The sequence below is a fragment of the Aphelocoma coerulescens genome, chromosome 2 (assembly GCF_041296385.1).
Source record: "Aphelocoma coerulescens isolate FSJ_1873_10779 chromosome 2, UR_Acoe_1.0, whole genome shotgun sequence".
Taxonomy (NCBI): domain Eukaryota; kingdom Metazoa; phylum Chordata; class Aves; order Passeriformes; family Corvidae; genus Aphelocoma; species Aphelocoma coerulescens.
In genome coordinates this window covers 120,756,477-120,778,153 of record NC_091015.1, presented here as the reverse complement: position 1 = coordinate 120,778,153, position 21,677 = coordinate 120,756,477, and the positions used below count along the sequence as shown (strand labels likewise).

Below are 21,677 nucleotides of genomic sequence, written 5' to 3'. Positions count from 1 at the left end.
AAAACACACCATATGCTGCAACCAGAGATTTTCCCAAGCAGCGTCTGTGGCTCTGCATAAAGTCCAATAAACCTTTTCCCCCCTCTTCTATCACTGCTCAAGCTTTTTTAAACCACTCCCCACAAAGCATATGCTATTCTTGAGTCATTCTCAGTGCAACTTGTGTTGTAAAGTATTTGAACCTTGATAGTGTGCCTCAGCCAAACCATTTTTTGTTATTTTTACCAGAGCCCTCAGAGTGGGACGAGGCTGGAATTACCCTCACCAGCTTCACTGGCCTTTCCACCTTCAGCTGCAGCACATCAGCCCCAAGAGGGTTTTTAAGCTCAAGTCTCAAGTCTTGAGGGGAGAGGTGGGATAGATTTATATCAGCTCTCTGTCCTTTGCTCTCTTGTTGTTTGGATTTCCTGGACTAACTTGGCTGCTGATCACTGGATGAGTTTTGTTGCTGTCATCATCTCGATGCTGCTTGCCTGGATCAGGAGCCCCACCTGCTAGAGCCCTCAGGAATTCAGCAAGGACTGAAAGGTAAACTGTGCTAAATTGGGAAAGAAGGAGCTGAAAAACTAAATACCAAGACAGCAAGGAATAGATAAAAAGGACTGTAGTGTACTAGATTAAAACCAATCATGTTATCAGAAAAGTGTGTGCAGAGCTCATGGACAGAATAGAGAAACCAATCAAGCAATGTGAGATCTCATGCACAGCAGTTGGAAAATGTATATGTACTGTATTATGGATAAGTTGCAAAATGTGTAAGTAGAGCAACATGTATAAGTAGTATAAGATAAGAAAGTGAAATGTGTAAGTACTGTGTTATGTAGAAGTTGTAAAAGGTGTAAGTAAGATGTATAAATAGTGTGATATGTGGAAGTTGTAAGTTATAAAATGTATAAGTAAGTGAACTGTATAAGTACATACAAGTAGGTAGAATGTATAAGTAAGCAAAGTGTACCAGCAGGGTATTATGTCAAAGTTGTGAGATGTGTGAGTAGAGTGTATTTTAAAAAATAAGATGCTTCTGTGTAATCATACTGATTCGCTGATCAGAAGGCATGAGTTCCCGCAAACTTGTTTTGAAGCAGCAGCTCATAATAATTCACCACCATGCCACAATCCTTTTAACAGGACAAAGAAGAAAGCTATAGTACCAGAAGATTATTTTTTCCAAAGTTTAGAACTGTTTCACTTTGGAATACCCAGATACTTACACATTTTAAAACAAATCCATGACCCTATACCACCCAGCAATGTAAGTCTCTCAACCAGAAGCTCCCCAGTGCACTACCATGAGCTTATATGGGACAAGAAATAGGTGCATCCATAACAGTATTTCAGCTCATCACCTGTTTTAAGACAGCTTATTTCAGGAGTTTTAAAAGAGGAACCCCTGCAGTTATATTTTGTCCTACTCCATAAACTTCTCTGTGGTCATTCAGCAGGGAATTGCTGAGACAGGAAACATCACATTGTACCCCTGTTCACAACTCGTAGCCGGTGCTGCCATGATGAAGCATTATCACCCACATCCTATGGCCCTACAGGTAATGCAGTTTAGTGTTGTGGTGTTTCAGTGCTACTGCATGGGGGGAAATGTTTTCATGGAGTGTTGTTTTTGCCCAGCACCACACCATGCCTCTTGGAGCCATGAGCTCAGGGGCTCCAGCCACAGGAGCATGGCAGCTGTTTCATGCTGGGAGGAACCCACATTAGAACCCTTTCCCTTTACGGTCTTACAAAGGCTCTAATACGAGCACTGCAACAAGAGGTGTATCACAGAGAGCAGCCCACAACCATCTGAAAGGCTATTCCCACTTCCCATAAAGAGACCACCATCACAGTTTTATCCCTATTAAGTTAGTGATTTCCAATTATATTGTTTTTTCTTAAATTTAGCAAAAAAAAGTACAAAGGTTGACAAGCCTACATGATGGCATGACATGAAGCTTTTACCCTGCCAATTCACTCTCTCTGCAGGGCGGTCTGTCAGATGAAAGCTTCAAGGCATGAGCTGAGCAAATTGGGAAGAAGAGTTTCCTGAGTATGATCCCATGAATTACTGGCCTTTCTACACCAACTCCTACCCTAACCAGAGCTACCTTGGTTTTACCATACCTATGCCTATTACTGTCTTTTTGTAATGAAGATAGGTCAATACAAAGCCTTATGGAGCAACCACCCGACCCTCCTGGAAAGGCTCTGGCAATTTATCTGACATAAAAGGAGCCCACATGGCACAGGGGTACTCATCACTAGCCATGAGAGAAAAGGGAACAGGAGGTAAGCACTGGGGGAGATGGAATACAGGGCTGTATAAATACCTACATTAATACATAACGGGACTCCAACACCCTGGAGTGTTCTCTTCTTGAACTTAAGATTTCTAAAAGCCTGTCAGCATCTCTCACAACAACGTTACTCACAAAGGTAATCCTGTAGGACACTCCTCTGCCGAGTAATACCATCTTCCTAACAAAAGAGGGTATCTGTGCCTCTAAGATTACTGTGCCAGTTACTTTTGCTTTTTTTGTTTGTTTTGCTTTTGAGAAAAGAGGAAAAGAAAGCCAGCTTATTGCAATCTTATAATCTTATCATTGCTTCCGGCAATTCAATCAGACAAAAACCTATCTGTTTTTCTATTGCTTTAGTTCAATGAGAAAGAAACCAGTCCTATCCAGCCTACTGTCCAAAAATATTTACTTCTGCTCTCGATGTCTGCAAGACACTAAGTCCTACTGGTTACTCAGGACTTCAGCTTCCTCCTCACTTTTGCTCACAAGCTCAATTGTACCTCCAACTTTGGAGAAACCACATACAGCATGTGCAGTTTTCTAAAGTCTTTTCATAAAAAACTGTACTTTTCCTATATTGATTTTCTTTTCTATCACATCTTCTTCTGGCAAGGAGCAGAATACTCCAACTGCTCCAGACAACACTGTAAATACTTAGAAGTTTCCAAATAGCTCTTTACTGTTGCTGCTCCAGTACTGAAAAGCCTACAAAAAGTGTTCAGTACAAAAATAACTCCTATTCCATCGGTTGGTTGCTCTTGTTAAATTTCATTAAGTGTCAAGTTCTTGTAAAAAAACTCAAACCTGAACAAACAGGAACCTAAGAGTTTACAAATACATTTGCCTCAAACTTTTATTTTTTCTAAAACAGCTTCACAATGAAAGAATTAAGGATTAGTATCTTGTTATGGAATGACAAAAGAAAAAAAGAAAGAGCTGGTTTGGCCAGTACATTATCACTTCCCATAGCTCAATGGGAGACAATATACTTTATATTGAATGAAGCTAATACAAGATGGAGAAGAGGGAATATGAGGTATCATGGGGGCAAAAAAAATATCTTAAGATGACAAGGGCCTCTGCCTTCACAAGAAGCACTTTCTAAAAGTAAAATAATCAATTTGGTTTCCCAAGGCTTTTTACTGAGCCAATACTGCAGTTCCACCAACAGTAAATGCATAAGGAAAACACAAGCCCCTAAATCAACCCACCATCAAAAGCATTCAAAGTTAGCTTTACATTTACATGTAAGAGACTTTGTGTAACAGCCACCACTGCTATGGAAGAGTAGAAACACATGCATTTAGGCTTATGCTGGGCTCTATGAGCACCTGTGCAACAAGTCAAATGGAACAGTTATTAGCTGGGCTAGAAACAGCTAAAACCAGCCTTTGGTAGATACTGATAACGCCAGTGCAGCCTGTGATGTGCCCACACTTGGAAGAGGTTTACCTTCAAGGCTGCAAAGCAGGAAAACTTTGGTGCAAAACTTGCTAATGATTTCCTTTACCTTGTGGGTTGATACTCTGTGCCGAGCAATTACAGTTAGTTTTTCTAGGAGCCCTCGTAATCTCTCCTGTGTAGCGTGGGAGATCAAGTTCACAACATCAGAGTTAAGTTCCATAATGTCATGCCTTTTACCTGTGGAAGCAGAGAAAATCCATTACGTGTTTTAGTAGTAGCTGATAATTGAAATAATTAGCACAGCAGGTATTCTGTTCCCCCTGGAAGTCATACCCATTATGAATAAAGGTTTGGAGATTATGATTTTCCTGGTAAAGTCACAACTTCAAAGATCTTAGACATTACATTAATAAAACTTAGCCTGGAGCTTCAGAAAATATAGACATTGTTTCACTTAGCCTCCAGAACCACTCTCCTTGCAAGGTCATTTATAGGACAAAGTTAATAAGAACACAAATCAAGCTTCATGTTCAGGGAGGGGGAGAAGCGGTAGCTGTAGAAATTAGTGCCATATTCTGTTAATTCCAGTAATTAAAAAAATACAGAATTACATTTTGCCCTGCTTGACACCGTGCTTGTTAACAACTCATGACATTTATTTGACGAGCAGGAATGGGTTTTGCAGCGCACTGGAGGCACACGAGCCCCTCCGAACTGCCTCGACTGACCGACACGGGGCAGACAGACCCAACCAAGCCACGGCAGCTGCTGGGACAGCGCAGATTCCAGTGCAGCCGGGGTCATCCTGCCATCACCTTCAACCTTTTCTCTCGGGCTGCTGCTGATTCTCCGCGTTTCAGCAGCTGCGACCGAGGCTGGTGACAGCTCCAGGCGAGGCTGTGCTGGCCCTGCACCCAGAGCTGGGCATCACCTCTGTAACCCTCCCAGGGCTGCAGGCTGCTGACGGAGAAGCCTTCCCGCGGTTGACACCATCGATCACTCCACGCAGCTCCGTCCAGACACCTGGGCGGCAGCGACTTTTCCCTGGTAGGCACGGCAGGCAGCAGTTCCACATGCCTCATACGTTGTACCTGTCAGAAGCACTTCTCCTTGCCCTGCGCTGCATTTACAGCGGCTGTAACACTTTATGATGCAATATACAGCATGCCTTCAAAACCCATTTCACTATTTACTGCCAAGTGAAGTGTTAAGAATGGATAAACAGCACACTGTAAAAAAACTAATCACCTATTTCATTTGCCTTCGCTACAGTAACTGAAAATGAATGACAATCTCACAAGACAGGGAGAACCTAGAATGTTTTCCCAGATACAATCAAAACATTTCCACGTTTGATCAGTAAGCATTGGCCTGTAACTTAACTGAGTGCAAAGCTCATTTTGCTCAAGCACCTTTCAATACTTCCTCAGCAGCTTCTCACTAGACCATCAGATTACTGAAACATCAACTTAAACACAAAATAAAAATAAAATCCCTCCAAACCTCAAGACCTCCTCCCCCCTCCCCCCACTTCTTAATCCAAAAATGGCTCGGTTCAAAAGCAGACATGTTCACTTTCTGAATTGCTCTACTCCCTGGCAGTATTCCTTTCCTTGCAAACAAGCACTTTCCATTTATGACATGAATTACTGCTATTATCATTATTATTATTATTAATTTGGAACAACTACCATTCTAGCTATGAAGCAGCCAGGCTTCTATTTTCTGTCTTTCAACAAATTGTATTTACACCCACAACCAGCAAATTATTCTAGGAATACTCTCCCTGTTTTTGCAGAGCTCTTTACTTTTCCTTATATCCACTTCCCACAAGTGACTGATTAATCCTCTCATGAATTTTGAGAAAATCTTCTAGGCACCAGTTCTGATGTGTATTTTCCCTTCATGACTAGAAACACAGCACTTACTATGCCCTCTACAGCTCGGGATGACACATCTGGCTGATGGGGCAGGAGCACCAAGGTTGCAGGTAGCACTTGCAAGTTACATGCTTGTCACAGCCTACCTGCTTACTCTGGACTAAGAACCACTTGTGTGTGAACACGTGGTTAAGCCACTGTGACAAGATTGTGACTGCACCTTCAGGCTTTCCTGGATGGTCAGCTGTAAAACTCAGTGTTCCAGTACAGCAAGTACCGGGCAGAGGGCACAAGCAAGGAGCTGAGCAACACACATCAAGTTTGCCGTGGAAGGCAGTGGGACCAGCCAGCGTGCTGCTACACAAATGCAGCCTCCCTGCTCTGACATAATACCACATTGCTAAGCAACAGTTATTATTTTGCTCAGAAGGTAACAGCTGAAATGATACTAGAAAGTTCTTGTAACACAGGCATTCAACGTACATTCCACAGTACCATTCACTGTACAGGCAAACAGCTTCAACATCTCTTTTGTATAAAATTAACAGAAGTTTTTTCCATGGAGGGAGTCATAAACAAAGGTCTGCTCTGCGTGCATTGGAAGTTTGAAACTTCTTCCTAATGTTAAGTCAATAGAGCACATATACAGGCTGAGGAGTGCAAGAACTGTTAGGGAAGTTTAACACAGTGTAATACATCAAGTTAGAAGCTGCCAAGATAGAAAACCACATTTAAGTGTTTTGACACTAGCATCTTTAGGGTGGTTTAGTGTTGCATTAGGTTTAAGAGTAAGAAAGTTGCTCACTTTTCACACGTTAAAGTGGCATCGGTTTCTTTTTTTCTGGTTGTGCTTCAGACTGTTTTCATGTAAAGAAAACCTTAAAGGACAGTTGTTTCCTAGAAGGGGAAGTGAAAACCCAGTATTGTTTGGTAGAAACACATGAATTGAGATTGTAGGTCTTAATAGTTCCAGGTCCTTCTTCAAAGATTGGAGGTTGGCTGATGAAAGAGGCAAGGGAACAGTACATCTGTAATTTCTGCTGTGTGTGCTTTGTTCTCACCTATATTCAAGATCTTACACTGAAGAGCTTCTGGAGAGAGAAACGGTTCATCTGCACAAGAGTGAATCACTGTGCCAATGAGCTCAGAGTTTTCTGACAAAATGCACGCATTCTCCTCATTGAGATTAACTCCAGCCATAGAAGTCACATCATTTATGTCATCTTCATCTCTACAAAAGAGGAGACCAACATTTTATGCTTTGTTCAGAACAGACAGAAAGAAAAAATCTCGACTATCAACAAGCAGCCACATTCACATATCCCTATATAAAACAGATGTTTGGTGTGGGTGTGGACAGGGAGCTCCCAAAAGCTCTCACACTTCTGCAAAGTGCCTCTGAAGCATTAATTTGGCTAATGCCTCAGTTGCTAGGCATGCAAATCCTTTATATGAAACTGATATTTTGAGCAAGCTTGGAAACCTGGGACTGAGGTAAACCCAGATTAAAAGTTCCCACAACCACTAACCCTGAACCACCACTCTTACAGTCTGAAATTTGTCCTGAAACTAATTCACCAACTAGAACCAAGTGTGGAATGAAGTTGGATGTTGACTCACTGGACTATAAACAAGCCCATTTTCTAACCAAGATGCATATCTTGCAAACTGAAGCTTAAAGCACAAGCTTATTAGCACAGACCTGATCTTCACTTTCTTTAGCGAGTTCCCTTAAAACAGAGGACACAAACACTCCTTGATTATACACCAGAGCCAATCCAGACCTTGTCCTTTGGCTCAGTCCTACCACACTTAAGTACACAGCAGGGAAGATGCCACTGCTTCTGAAGCACCATGCCAGAGCTCTAGCTGGCACCGTTAGTTGGATGCTCGTGTAGCAGATTTGCACTACATGTTCCATATAAAAAACTCAAATCTTGCATATTTAGGGTGAACATCATGCACACGAGCTATAATAGCCTGTGTGCTTCAGCTTAATGCTTTTTTTGAAGATCATTTAAGTTAAAATACTGAATGAATCTTATATGGGAAAAGTTTTTGTGCTACTTTGGCAGTGAAACAATTCAAGTTATATCAAGTAAGCTTACATCAGCAAGAGAAAGTATTTTTACTTCATAGTGTGACAAAGGCCCTAATGGTGGCTTCAGGGATTTAGGACCAATCTAAAACAGACGTCCACAGTATTAGGACAGGTAAGTGAAATCACTCAACCTGAACATCCTTCTATTTGGAAAACAAAGAAAACAAAACCAACACACACACCCCTCTTGAAAAGTATTCTCTGGCAAGGTTTGATAAAGTTCACCTTCAGAAAACACTGTGTGGCCTAAATAACTTTTGGACAAGGGGTTAGCCAGAAATTTCCTGTTCTAAGGTGAAATATTCCTGGAGGCTGTCTTTTGACTGACTAGAGGTAGAAGCTGAAGTTACTAGAACATGAGTTGGGGTTCAGGTTGAGCAATACTCAAAAGACACAAGAAAATGTTGGGATATTTTTCTTAAAATATAAATGCATTTTCTCCTTTGGGCTTCAGTATGTTTCTATGGCACAATTCTTCTGCAAACTTCTGGAAAGAGATGGGGCCAGAAAAGGAGTCCACCCCTGCGTCCAGTCTTCTTCCACCCTTCCTTCCATTTGTATGCCCTCATTGCTAGCAGTTCCTAGGCATGTGTGTTCAGGGAAAAGGAGACCCAACAGATGCTCAAACCAGCTCCAGCTCTTTAAGTCTAACTAGCCACACCAGCTTCCCAGCTAGGTGTGTGCCCCAAATCCATCATGCTAAGAAAAGTGTTAAACCCCAGGACTGTCAGAACACCTATGTCCACAGTTACAATTCAAAGCTGAAGCCAACAGTGGAGAACAGCTTCCCTCCTCCTACCCATTCACAACCAGCAACTGAGCAGCTCCAAGTGCATACTCATGCTCTACCAGTCTAACAGAGACCCTGAACTTTCAACAAGCGTGTCAATGAAGCTTCACAGGATGATAATTGAGTGCTAACTGATCTTCACAAGTACATTCCAGTTTCCTCTTCTTAGTGACCACTACAGAGAAGACTTTGCTGATGGCAGAGACAAGAATCCCACTGAAGCACAGCAACTGCCACAGATCTGCTGACAAAATCAGCACAGCTAGCACCAGGAACACACATCACAAGCTATCAGTGCTGGAACCTGACATTACCCCAGTGGAACTGTTTATGGAATCTCAGGAAGGATGCTTGCATCCCAGGTACTACCGCATAGCATGCAGTTTCAGGAAACAATTTTTGCTCTTAATCTGACCACATACTCCAAATGCTCAAGCAAAGAAAAGATGAGCTTCTATAATACACATCTATCCGTTTTTCTACATAGAGAAGTTTCATTTCTCTATAACCTGCCTTTATCAGGTTACTATTTTCTTGATTATTTCCATGCACGCAATCCTGCTAGTGTGTACAAGCATACAAGAGTTTATATGCAAGCAGACATCTCTACCTGTACTTTTCTTCAGGACCAGTTCTAGTTTTTTCACTGTGAGACATGTTTGCATTAAGCTCAGAGTCATTAGCTTTGACAAAAGATAGGAAAATACTGCTGCACTTATTTTACTTAACCTAAAGAAATTGCCACTACATTTCCTTAGAAATGTGCTCACTAAAGATTAATGAAAGTTTCAGAAAACATGGTAAGTTCATACTTTTTACTACTCTTTTTTTGGTTGTTCAAACAAATCTCAATCATTTTAAGTAAGGTATCATGTACTTTCAGTAAGCTATAGAAATCATTCTAATAAGGTGATAAATTTAAAATGTTACATGAAGGTGTTCCTGATGGATATCGACTTGCTTTCACTTTCAGCAATCCCTCCATAAAGCCTCTTTTCTGCACCACTTCCTTTAATGCTTTTTGCATTTGATCATGTCACACTCCGAAATCAACAGGAAAAACTCACCCAGCTGTTGTAAGTCTCCAGTGACTTAAGCTTAGTAGGACTGTGGAAAAGAGAACTCAAGAATTCTGAATGATACACTGCATGAGGTCAGGTTTGACATTTATATTGAATATTTACTGCAAGAGAAGCCCAAGCAATGTAGATGCACCTCACATCTATGAATTTGCCTCTGCTGCCTGAAAAGTGAGTCTGTGGCACCCTCTGGTGTCTGACGACCGCACTTTTCTTCTGAATCCCTCTACTCCATTTTATCCAAGAGTCAAAAACTAGAAAGGCACACTGAATCCAAACCCCTGGGCACCATCCCTGACAACTACCCAGGCCAGAACAATTCCAGCCAAGCCAGAAAGTTGCATGTACTTTGGAGAACAACTCTATTAAACAGAATAAATTCAAAACAAAAATTTGAAGATGAAAAATGTGACCTTTTTTTTTTCCCAGAGTGCTCCAGCATATACTTTACAGAAACATGTAGATCGGATTACAAAAATCTTGATTTTTTAAGAACAAACTATCCCTTAACATGCCACAGTGCAATGTCCATGCTTAGATGAAACAACATCTAGAAGGTTGGAATGCTTTTGTGTTTTGTTGGGTTTTTTGCTGTTTGTTTCCTTGGGGGGCAGGAAATCACCACTTTTCCTACTGCCTATCTCGAGCAACCTACACCAGCCCATTAAAGAGCAGACAAGGTTAAACTGCAGCTAATTAAGCACAGCTTAGCGAATAGAACTTTCTCAAATCCTAACCTGACCTAGTCACACAATGGCAGAGGGAGCCAGGGTCGATGACACGCTGCAGTGAGAGTGCACAGTAAGAGCACTCTCGTTAGTGCCATTGATGCACAGTCACATCCATTACAAGACACACTCTCTGCTCGTAACAAATTCCGTCGCAAAACCTGAAAGCGGGCCCTGGTGCCTCTCTCTGCCTCACACATGACCAGCAGCTGATGTATCATAGGTCAGAAAGTTTAATTATAGCAGTGAATAGAAGAAACACCGAGAGTGTAGCCAAAAACAAATTCTTCAGAGACAAGAGACTCTACAAAGAAAATTTAAGGTGAGTTAGAGATTTCCTGTCTAAATTCTCATGGGCTTATGCTACTTTGGAAATCACAATCCAAAAGCAAGAAGAGAAATCTCTATTGGATCACACTGTAAAAGCAGGTTTTTTCCTACACTAAGAATTTACAATTCAGGGAACAACTTTCAAGAATTCAAATTTTTCATGTAAGACAGCTAATACATTCCATTTGGAAGATCGCAGAAAAAATGTGGGGGTTTTTTGTGTATGAGTTTGTTTGTTAGTTGCTCTTTTTTATTACGATATTTATGAAAGTTTTGGGTCTTTTTTTTTTTTTTTTAACATCACTACCCAAGATTACATCCCACATTATATTCTGAAGTATATTTCATATGGCCTTGAGGCAGCTGAACAGACCTATTGCTTTAACATGAGCTTTTCATTTCAACTCCTGGCAACCACTGTTTTTAAATGTTCACTGTATACTGTATGTTACTGTAAACAGCAGCAGCTCTCTGTCTACACCAGTGCATTCAAAGCTGCAGCTTTCAAGAGATGGTAAGTTAACTGGTCACAACATAGAGGTGTCATCATGTCTGCTTTTTTCCCTTGGAAGAGCAATGTCAAACTTGCTCAGAAGTGGTAAGACTAATAATGCTCATGGGAGTCTGTACCTCTGTTCCAACATCACACTTCATAGCTGCAAAAGTAATTTCTGCTTTTGAAAAGTTTATCAGTTCCCAGAACCAAAAGCTTTAAGCACTCTTGCCAATCTAAAGGCCTAGAGAATATGCCAGAAATCATTATTAGAGATGTAGTTGAGGACTTTCCCCCATACACACAGAAATGAGCCTGTAAAGAAGCTAATAAAAGATTCTGAAATGCAGCACAGAGCTTTAGACAGACTACAAGCAAGTCCAAGTAACAGTTCAATGATATCAGACCATGTGCAAAAAGCAGAGGTCCTATCTGCTTTAATCCTACTGAGAGATTTCAATACAAGATAATTAGATTAGTAATTGTATTCATAGGATGGAGATCAATATGTCTCCACTATGAGTGAAAAACTGACACAAAATCTAACCTTACCAAGACAGTTTTCTTACACTAAGAATAATTAACATCTGCTATGAGGTAGAAGTTTTAAGGTTATCCCTTGCCAATGAGTATTATAATGTGAAAAACATGTATCAGAAAAAAGCTTCTGAAGAAAGTTGCTTTTATTTGGGCTCTATTCCCACCTCTATACTTGTCTCTTCCTTTTGTTCCTTCCTATACTTAACTTCTGATATTGCTCATTTCTACCTGAAGGATGTTGCTCCATTCTCTTTCATTTTCACTTTCTGAACAGGCGATGCTTGAAGCGACAGAATTTTATTTCTTGGCAGTGTAATTTGTTTCAGAATGGAACCTAAAACAAAACAAAGAACATGCTGTAGTAGAAAGCAAAATGCTAAGACAACTGTTTAGTCAGTTCATTCTTCTAGGTAAGGCTACTGCAGACTCACAGCAACAACTAATTAGGTCCATCTGAAAACCAGACACTCTAGAATCTTACATTCTACATGTTCTGTGTGGCCCAAAGCCTCATATACTCTCAGCAAACACCCTCCCCTCTGTGCTGACCAGGGACATGGCTCACTGAAAACTGGCTGGCTGAGACAAACTCTTATAGTGCATCAACCTGAACCTGCTGAAGGAAAAAGCAAGGTCTCATGAAAAAACTCTCAAAAGCATCAGTTTAGAGGAAGTTCACTGCAAGGAGCTCAGCCATAGTATTTTAACAAGTACAAATGTTTGATTGACATGCTCTTAGCAAGTGCCAGAAGTCGATGTGACACAGATTTTCTCATCAGAGCTCCAAGCAGTAGAGACGTTCAACTTAACGTACAGAGCTGGTTGCTCCCGACAGAGAGCCACCTTCTTGCATTCCCACTATGTACCAACAGCCTGCACCTACTTCTATGCCAGCAGTCCTCCCCCTTCTCCATGAAAGAGGCTCCACTTTACCTGCAGGAAACTGGTTGGTTTGAACAAGTGTATTCAGCAGCATCTTTTTCTCAGCAGATGTCTGTAGGGTGAGCACTGACGGCTGTGGGAGCGTGGATACTTGCTTTACAATGGTTCCTGATGGTTGCTGGACTACCTGGAAGTGGAATATCCAGTATCAAGAGTGAGAAAAGCTAAAAATGCAGAGAAGTAAACAGTATCAATGTTTCCATTGAGCCAGAAGTGCCACTGGGCAGGTACACTTGTCCATTTACTTTTTTTTTTTCAACTTCATGCCAAGAAATCTTAACAAGTGGTGGTGAGCGCTAAGCTCATTCAGTGAGCTCTAACAGACCCTTCACCCCTACTCTATATTGATAACTCTATTAGACAAGTTTCACTAATTATCACACAACCCACTGCACTGAGAGACCTTCCTCTACATCAAGTGTTGTTCAGCAGACTAACTATTAAACAGTGAGTCTGCCTACCAGTAACTTCAAAAGGGTAGGGATCACAAACACCTAGTTAAAAAGGAAGAACACCAAAACAACTAAAGTCTTGCACGAAATACTCTTTCTGCTAAGAATTAAAGAGTACACACTACAAAATTACTGATGTGTTTTTGGAACTGCAACATCAATTGTAAATTGAGACGCTGAGTTTCAAAGTGTTAAGCTAAAGTACACTGAACACATCAGTTACCAGGAACATGAAGTACTAAATAGCAACACCTATCGCGAGTAGAGCCTTTACACAAAGACATCGGTACACAGCTGAAGGGTAAAAAGGAAGGCAGTTCACAGTTTTGTTTAAAGAGGCTCTTCAAAGAAACAAAACCAGACAGCAGGATGTCATCACAACACAGACCTACAGGCACAGCCCATAAATACTAATCCTTCCTCTTCAGGGGCAGCTATTAAAATGCAAGAAAATAATAAAATTGCAGCATCCCTAAAAACCTCACTTCTAAGCCTCCTAGCTAGCAGAATGTGTGCTTCAGCTTGAACACATCTTTAAAAAAGTTCTTGATTACAGGGTGTAGAAAGATGATACTTTACCAAAGCATAAAATGATCAATATCTTCAGATTGAATCCTACTTTTTTAGTAGCAAAAAACTAACATGAAGAAAATGTCAGGGCCAAGAAGCCATTTTTCTCCTCTACTTCTTTTATTCTTACTTCAGAAAGTCTAAAGAGTGCTTGTACAGCAAGACTGCACAAGTGTAATTAAAGAACTGACATTTACAATACTTCAGAAATTAGGCTCTCTCCTTCTGTCATCTAACTTCTCCTTTATTAATAAATATCATCAACATAAGCATGACACACTGTCTTGGTTTGAAAGACAGTTATCTGCCAAGGAAGGCAGGAGCCTCCCTTGGAATGGCAGATGCAACCCCCCTTCCCTCTGAGTTATTTTAATTTTGAAATCAAAGGCTTTTAGGCAAAGATGTGGGAAATATGAGTTACAGTTCTTTACTATTATATATCTATATGTGTATAACCAGTCAAACAAACAGCAATAACTCTGGCAGTAACAGCAAACAATCCCAAACCCAGTCCCAGCCTTCTCGGCTGTCGGGCCCTTTCCCCTCGGGTGCAGTTCCGCTCGCAGCCGGCAGGGGCGCTGGCGGCTCCCGGTGAGCAGGGCAGGTGCGATGGTTCCCCCGCGGCTGCAGGGGGCGCTCCGGAGCGAGCTCGGGGAGCACGCGGCACCGGTGCCCTGGGATCCCGGGAAGGGATGGGACAAAAAAGCTTCACAAACCCCTGGCAGCCGATCCCGGTGTCCGGCCGGACCCTCAGGAACAACAGGCTGGAATGGCAGGGACAAGCACAAATCCCGGGTGGCAGATGAGATGTATGGAACTCCAGAGCTGCAGCAGGAACCCCCGGAGGTCTGGGCAGGCAGGGTGTGCGGGGCTACAGAGTAGTGAAGGCTCCAAGCAATGGTAGGGGCAGAGCGGCCGCAGGCCGGCTCCCAGCAGGGCAGGAAAAGGTGGGCTTGGGAATCCCGGGGTTTCTCCCTGAGGCACCCAAGCAGCTGGTGAAAAGGTCCCTCTTTTAGTGAGGTGGGGTGTTAGGGTCCCGGTGTAACAGCCGCTCCAGTGAGCAGGCTCCACTCACGGTAGAAGGAAGGCAGCCGAAAGCAGCGCTGATGAACTCCCCCCACAATGATGGCAGCCCCTCTCTCCCCGAACGCCCAGAGAAAACCAGCCAGCCAGGGGCTGTACCCAACCCCTTTTTCCCAGTCCAAATCTCTTGGCATCCCCTACCCTGCACCAGAAAACCCCAGGTGAAAGAGAGTAGCCAGTTGGACCCTTCACTCTGTGGCCAGGTTTTTTGTTTTTCTTAACCACCCAGTAATTTGTCCCCCTGCCAACACGTATGAGGAAAATTCTTAAAGAGAAATAGAAAATAAAAGGAGAACTCCTAAAACCCCAACACACACAAAAAGAGGTACTTTGTGTATCAAAGAGTCAAGATACTCCCTCAACCGTCTCCATATTGGTAGCACTAGGGCAGTAGTAACATAGAATAACTGATGTGAAAGTGGTATCTGAAAACCTGACATAGTTCTTGAGGAGAAACATTAAGATCCAGAGGAGGAAAGAACTCCAGGAGTACAGGGACAGACTGCAGACAGAGATGAGGCTCACAAATGCAGCACTTCCTCGTGGAGTACAACAGATGCTAACGTTTACTCCCATGCGTTTTTCCCAAAGCTCGGTTTGATCTCTCAGAAAGATCCGGCTTCCAAAGCTGCAAGTTGCCAACAACATTAACAGCGTCCTTTGTGCGTTTATATAATTAACAAGGAGCCAACAAATTTGGACACAGTGCTCACAGGCTCCACGAGCACTGACACACACCTAGCGGTCCTGCTTATCACCAGGAAGAATGACGCTTCATCTTCAGCACGCAAAACACTGGAACAGCACAGAGGAAACAAGCATTCCAGGCTGAGGTACAGCAGACAAAAGAACAGAGATAGAAAATGTGGATACAAAAATGCTGCTAGAAAGGATTTTCTTGCTATTTTCTAAGTCCGTGAGAGACTTTTCTCTCTCACAGAAGAGGTAGCAGAGCTCTGTAAACAACCAAACACCTGCAACCTTGAGAAGTCTTGTTTATGGTATAGCAGAAAAATATTTTGACAATGGATGTTTTAGGATTTTAGCCAATCACCCCAAAGGGTGGCTGATCCTTATCCAATTAGACTATGAAGAAAAAAGTCTATAAAAGAGTTTGTAAAATAATTAAATAAATCAATCTCGCTGCACAAGTCCTGCCTGCTGGATCTTCTCTCCTCCTCCCTATGGCTGTGGGACACGGTGATAGACCCTAGGGCATTTTTTTTAATAAGAAAATGTTACAACAGTGGTCTAAGTGGAGACTGGGATGTAAGTCAAGGAACCCAGGAGGCTACATTGCCAAGAAACAGAAAGGATGTGTTGGCAGTACAGCCCATTTTCTGTTTGCCGTTCTAGCTCTAGACTAACAAAAGTTGGAAGTCCTTGGGAGTTGCAATGGGAGAGAACAACAATGCTGAAAATTTCAACAAGGATCCAATGCCAGAATGAAGCATCACAAAAATTGGTAATATCTGCGAGAAGGAGTTATTGCCCCTTTTCTTCAGGTTAGCAGCAAGAAGTAATAAAGAAAAGGGACTATTCCCTTGTGCCCTGTTAGGCAGGTTGATACATACATCAGAATAAAATCACCAACATTCTTAAGTAAAAAAAATGCAGCTGCATTCAGCTGACAACAGAGAGATGGCTGCCTGAGAGAGACTGATTAGCCTCACTTGAACCTGGTTTTAGACTCATAAAACGAAGTCTGGAGATCAGCAGAGGGATGCTGAGGTATCATCACACAAGCAGTATTGCTTCATGAAGGAAGCCTCACGAATTGAATGCAAAAGCAATATCCAGGACAAAAAAAGCAATGGAGGAGACTGTTCACAAAAGCTCGGCTCTGAGGGGACTTGACACTAACAACTCACTAAGAACAAACAGTTGCAAGAGCATAAACACTTCACTCCTCGATTCAATTGTAAATAATCTCCAGAGAGTGCCACTGGTAAGTGTGGGGACTACACCATAAGCCTCTTGCTCGTTATGCTTGACGTAAAGCTGTACTCTCACAGCAGCTTTCTCACAGCTAGATGCCAGCAGCTGGTAATGTAAATTTTCATTTATTGTGCTTTAACAAGAGACAGAGCAATACTAGAGCAAGACAAACTATTTCCAAGATGAAACTTCTTTTGTAAGTCAACACCCTTAAATGAGGTGATATTAAGAAAGTCACAGGAGAAAATCCTTCAAAATGTGCAACTCTCACAGCACAGGAACACAATCAATCCCAACAGCACCTGTGAAGAGCAGGTCCCTCAATGTCCACACAGAGTTTTGATAATCATGCTACAGAAATTAAAAGTTTCATGTTGCATCACTCCAGTCACAAATTTGATATTAGAATATAGCAGTGCTGCATTCTTGAGCACCACCAACATTACAGTGGAGCTGGCACATGAAAGTTCGCTTTAAATTCTCCCAAGCACGAGAGGCCAAAATTAGAAAGGGGCATGCAGAGGGAGTGTATGGCATCAGACATCCCTGTGGGCTGGAAAGGGAAAAAAATTGCTGGCAGCATTGTGTGGACAGATTTGCACAGCTGGCAATGTGCTTCCTTTTTCAGCTGGCAGTAGGACCCTTCTGTTTAGGGAGGACAGGTCCAGATTTGTTTTCTTATGGGAGAAAATAGACCCTCTGCCCTTTCAAGGAAAGGCATCAGGGAAGCCCTAGGAGATACAGCCACTTCTACTAACTTGTCCTTTGTGCTAATAAGTTGTCTGAACAAACACCAAGCTCCTGATATGGCTAACCTGTGAAGCAGTCAGCTCAGTCCTTCAACTGTATCTGAGAAGAGCAAGTATTTTAATCACTGTGCCTGAGATCTACCCAAATGAGGATAAAAACATGTTTTGTATGCAATTCAATATATGTAAGGCACAGCAAAGAAAAGCAATTGCAGCAGACTGCCACACTGCAGCAGTGTAGAGGCAGAATCCCTTTCTTGAGTTCACCAGTATCAAATTCAGGAAGTGTTTTGACTCCCCTGCGTAGAGCTAAGCTTCCTTGCCTATTTGTACAGATGGTCAACCTTTCCCCTGGATTACAAGACTTGCTGTGTAGCCAACAAACTGCTCTCCTGCCTATGTACTACCTAAGAAATTCTTTTCTTCTGGCTGGAATTTAAAACTTAGTCCTCAAAGACAATGTGAGTACCAACTCCTTTTCCAATTTGGCTTTAGCTACTACTAGCCAAGACTGTCAGTGCATATGCTTGATAACTCCCATTTGGAGTTTTGGGGTTGAGGGTATTTTGCCTTTTTTTTTTTTTTTTTTTTAGCCAAATCCACTCAGAAAAAGGGCTCCCCATCCACCCTATACAGTTGAGTGTTTTGTTCTTTTTAAGCAAGTCTGGAAAGGTGAAAAGCTCATGCTTATGGTAGCTTATGCTACCATAGCATAAACTCTTTATTTAGAATGCAGGATTCTTATATTACATCTCCCTTATGCCCTTTGAAGAGAAGGAAACTAAAAAACCAAAACATTTTAGGGGTCTGAACACTGTTAAATCAAGTATACACAATATCCATAGCAGATGTCCTACTTTATCTGTGGGAAGTAAATCTAGCTTCACAGGAAGTCTAATGTTTTTCCCACTTTTTAAAGAAAAATAATCTTTACAATGAATACCTTTGCAAGAATTGAGTTCTTTATCTGCCAAAAGGACACTATTCTCTCAAAATACTTGAGAGCATTACTTACAGGTAGATCAGTGAGACACCAAGCTACTCAGTATCTTAAACACCTATAAGCCAAACCTAATTTATTTCACAAAGTTGCTCTTTCAGGTATACCTGTGATCCACAGTTTCTTGGTATTTAACATTAACATTAGCAAGAAGTTAACCTGTGCCAAGAATAAAAAATTTTAACACATTGCTTTTGGGGGTATTGTTTTAATAAGACAGTTATTCCTCCTGGAATTTGTTAGCTAATGAGGCCTGATAGAAAAAACTCACTTTTGAACAACTTTGTAATTAACATGTCTTAGAGTAAATGCGGAGGTCAGAACTCTGCTTGGAAAAGCTCCTTGAGGTAGTTTGTACATTTCAGGTAACACATCACTGAACATCATCGAGCCACCTGTGCCTGCCAAGTACCCAGGGCAGGAACTACTGGGGAGAAAGACTGGCAGCCCTGATGGCTGGCTGAGGCACAGCCCTAACAGGGCACTGAAGAGCAATTAATGTAGTATCCCATCAGCAGTTTCTCTTTCTGACAGTAGCATTTCCTACCTTTTCTTTTCTTCCAGGTGCCAACCTAGCCTGGCTGTGTGCATAGTGAGGGTTAGACCTCATATCTCCTTGTGTCTCAAGATGGATGTTCAGTCTGGTGAAATGGTGGTTGACATACCTTGCAAGAGACCAAGGTGCCAGCTTGGGTTTAGATTCACCTTTCCAGCAACAGCTCAGTACTTCTAAGCTATGAGAAACATAATGGATGAACTCAAGACAGACTAGCTTCATGTACTAAAAGAAAAAACAAGCAAACAGAACAAACAAAAAAAAAAAGGCAAAAAAGCAGAGGTCCAGATTGGTATCCTCTTTACTAAATGGCAAGAGTCAAAGAAAAGGAGCCTGGTTAGTTACAGGGAAGCAGAGAATCCATCTTACCAGTTGTTTCACTTTAACCACCTGCTGAGCACCCACTGGCTGTGCAACGATGGAGCTGGGCTGCGAGATTTTAACACCGAGTGGCGTTCCAATGACTGGTTTCAGAGGCCGGAGAGGGGCTGTTGCTGAAGATGCCGCAGTAGAGACCAGCACTTGCTTTGCAGACTGGAGAGAGGGCGCTGGCACTGCAGAGGTGAAGACTGGCTTGCCAGGCTGGACAGCAGTCAGCCTGGACGGTGCCATGGTTGTGGTGAGGACGGAAGCTGCGGGCCCAAGAGATGCTGTCACCACTGCAGAGGAAGGAACAGCCTTCACAGGCTGCACAGAAGCTGCTGTCGACGTGGTGGCAAGGAGTGGGGTGATAACCAGAGGGGCTGTGACTGCTGCAGAGGCAGGCATGGGTTTTACAGCTGGAAGAGCAGTTGTTGCTACAGCCGAGGTTGCCACTCCTGTCGAAGGAGCTGGTACTGCAGAGGTACAAGTTGAAATCACTTCTTGAGTTGGAGCTGGTTGCTCCATACACTGCTGGATAAAGCTCTGAGGATTAGGCATTAGTTGCCGTAAGGCAAGCACACTTTTCTAAAAGGAAAATGAGAAAACACTGGATGCAGTATCAGCATTGTTTTCCATAATAATAATACTTTGTAACTGAATCCTCTTCCTCATTTTCCAATTAAATTTTTCATGAGACAATAAACGGCAAACAAGTTTTGCTAAATTTCAGGCACCCTTAAATTGATGACAAACCTGTTCAGTGAAGATGACAAGAAACACCAACACCAGCTGAGCAAAGGTCAACCATCACCACAGCTACACTACACATAGCGAATCCCATCTATGGGGAAACTCACATATAACTTTGTTCTTCTCTTTGGATTTTTCAATTTGGAATTTATGTTTCTGAGTAAGATGATTTTAACTGCTTTATTACCTCAAAGAATTTTGTTTTGCCAAAAATACCCTGCTATATTGGAACAGCTGTGTTTATTTCATGGAGCCCATGTGACAGGGAACTACGAATCATCCAATAAAGTCAGAAACAAGCTCTGAAGACATGAACACTTTTATACCAATACAGCTGTTTCTACACTAGGGGGGGATACCACTTTAATAATGTCTGTAGAGCTGCAGCAACTCAACTTCAGCCAGCTACTTCTCGGCAACAGGAGAACAAAAGTAAAGGAATCTGGCAACATCTCATTTTTACTACAGCTGTGTTTGAGAAGGTTAATGGACAGAATAATCTTCAAGCTCTCTACAGATTTTTCTTCCTGACTGTGTATAATCTGCTATGGCTCTGAACCAGGGGAAATCAGTTCTGCAGCTACCTGTATATTCTTGAAAAACCCTTTTATTTTTGTCTCCCCCCTCAACAGTTGCTAAAGTTTGTAAGAGCTCCTAACACAGTGCTGCTGCTTTGGACTTCACGCAGAAGGAGCGTGTCTCACATGCTAGTGTACCAAATAATCATATTGTTTGCACAACCGGACCTTTTGCAGCCCATCTGTTTTTTAACATTCACTTCTTTTTCTTTTAAAAGGCTGCTTAGCTCCTGATGCAACTCATGTACCAAAAGCATCCAGCAGACTTGAAAATCAAGCAGGCTTAACAGCCAAAGCCACTGTACTTTTCCACCTCTTGGCACAGACAAAACAAAAACACATGCACAACTTCATCAAAAACCTGCAGCTCAAAGATAAGAGACGACTCCAGAGAGTCCTCCTTAAAATTCCACTTCACTAGCTAGAAGTGGATTGGCAAAAAGCCGTATCACATTTCTTTCCAGACTCAAGCTGCAAACATTTACCCCACAAACAAGGCCAGCACCGATCCACTCAGCACCTTAGAGAAGTGCTCCTGAAGTCATCCTCCATTTGGCACTCAGTCCTGTCACAGCTGCTCAGAGTTACAGATCAACCTAATTGTGTGTATCAACCACACATCCTTACAGTGTTTCAGGAAAAGGCAATCTGGGTGCAAGATGCTCTAAAGGATTGGCAACACTGCAAAGTCAGCTAACTTTCCATGTCTGAACAACACTTCTGAAGTCACAGTGTATCTTTGTTAATGTAGCATGCAACAGGGAGAGAGCATCATGCCAAGGGTTATGTGGTATGGACACTGCCCAAAACAGAGAAGCCAGGATGATACCTGTACCTGGCAATGTGCTGCAGAAGAAACACGCAAGGGCTCTGCTGCGACAGGTGAGGGTCTGACCCACGCTGATGAACCCAACCTAACCCCTGCAGAATTGCCTTGAGTTCCCTGCATCAAGTGTAGCAGCTCTTCACATTGTTGGATGGCTTCTTATAACAGCTGAGCACTTCTGAGTGCCAGTCACACTGACCCTGCACTCACAGCCTGGTCCTTCTGCAGCCAGAA

The 21,677-nt window shown here is 42.3% G+C and overlaps 1 protein-coding gene and 1 long non-coding RNA gene across 6 annotated transcripts in view; one reads left to right on the top strand and one right to left on the bottom strand.

Annotated features, from left to right (window-relative positions):
- TAF4B (TATA-box binding protein associated factor 4b) overlaps positions 1 to 21,677 on the bottom strand; it is a 74,002-nt gene that overhangs the window by 28,201 nt on the left and 24,124 nt on the right. For both annotated transcript variants that reach the window (XM_069004642.1, XM_069004643.1), the window contains exons 7-11: positions 19,296 to 19,874; positions 12,570 to 12,705; positions 11,865 to 11,970; positions 6,637 to 6,806; positions 3,802 to 3,932 (exon numbers count right to left, since the gene is read on the bottom strand). In XM_069004642.1, the coding sequence (XP_068860743.1) occupies positions 3,802 to 3,932; positions 6,637 to 6,806; positions 11,865 to 11,970; positions 12,570 to 12,705; positions 19,296 to 19,874 (1,122 nt within the window). The remainder of the gene's footprint in view (positions 1 to 3,801; positions 3,933 to 6,636; positions 6,807 to 11,864; positions 11,971 to 12,569; positions 12,706 to 19,295; positions 19,875 to 21,677) is intronic.
- On the top strand, positions 352 to 5,561 carry LOC138105057 (uncharacterized). 4 transcript variants are annotated; one of them, XR_011148370.1, is made up of 4 exons: positions 352 to 528; positions 1,440 to 1,544; positions 1,978 to 2,280; positions 4,366 to 5,561. It is a non-coding gene; the product is annotated as an uncharacterized lncRNA (long non-coding RNA). The 4 variants fall into 4 exon arrangements; XR_011148369.1 differs by lacking the exon at positions 4,366 to 5,561 and having other exon boundaries at positions 1,978 to 2,041; positions 2,147 to 3,652; XR_011148368.1 differs by lacking the exon at positions 4,366 to 5,561 and adding an exon at positions 2,649 to 3,652.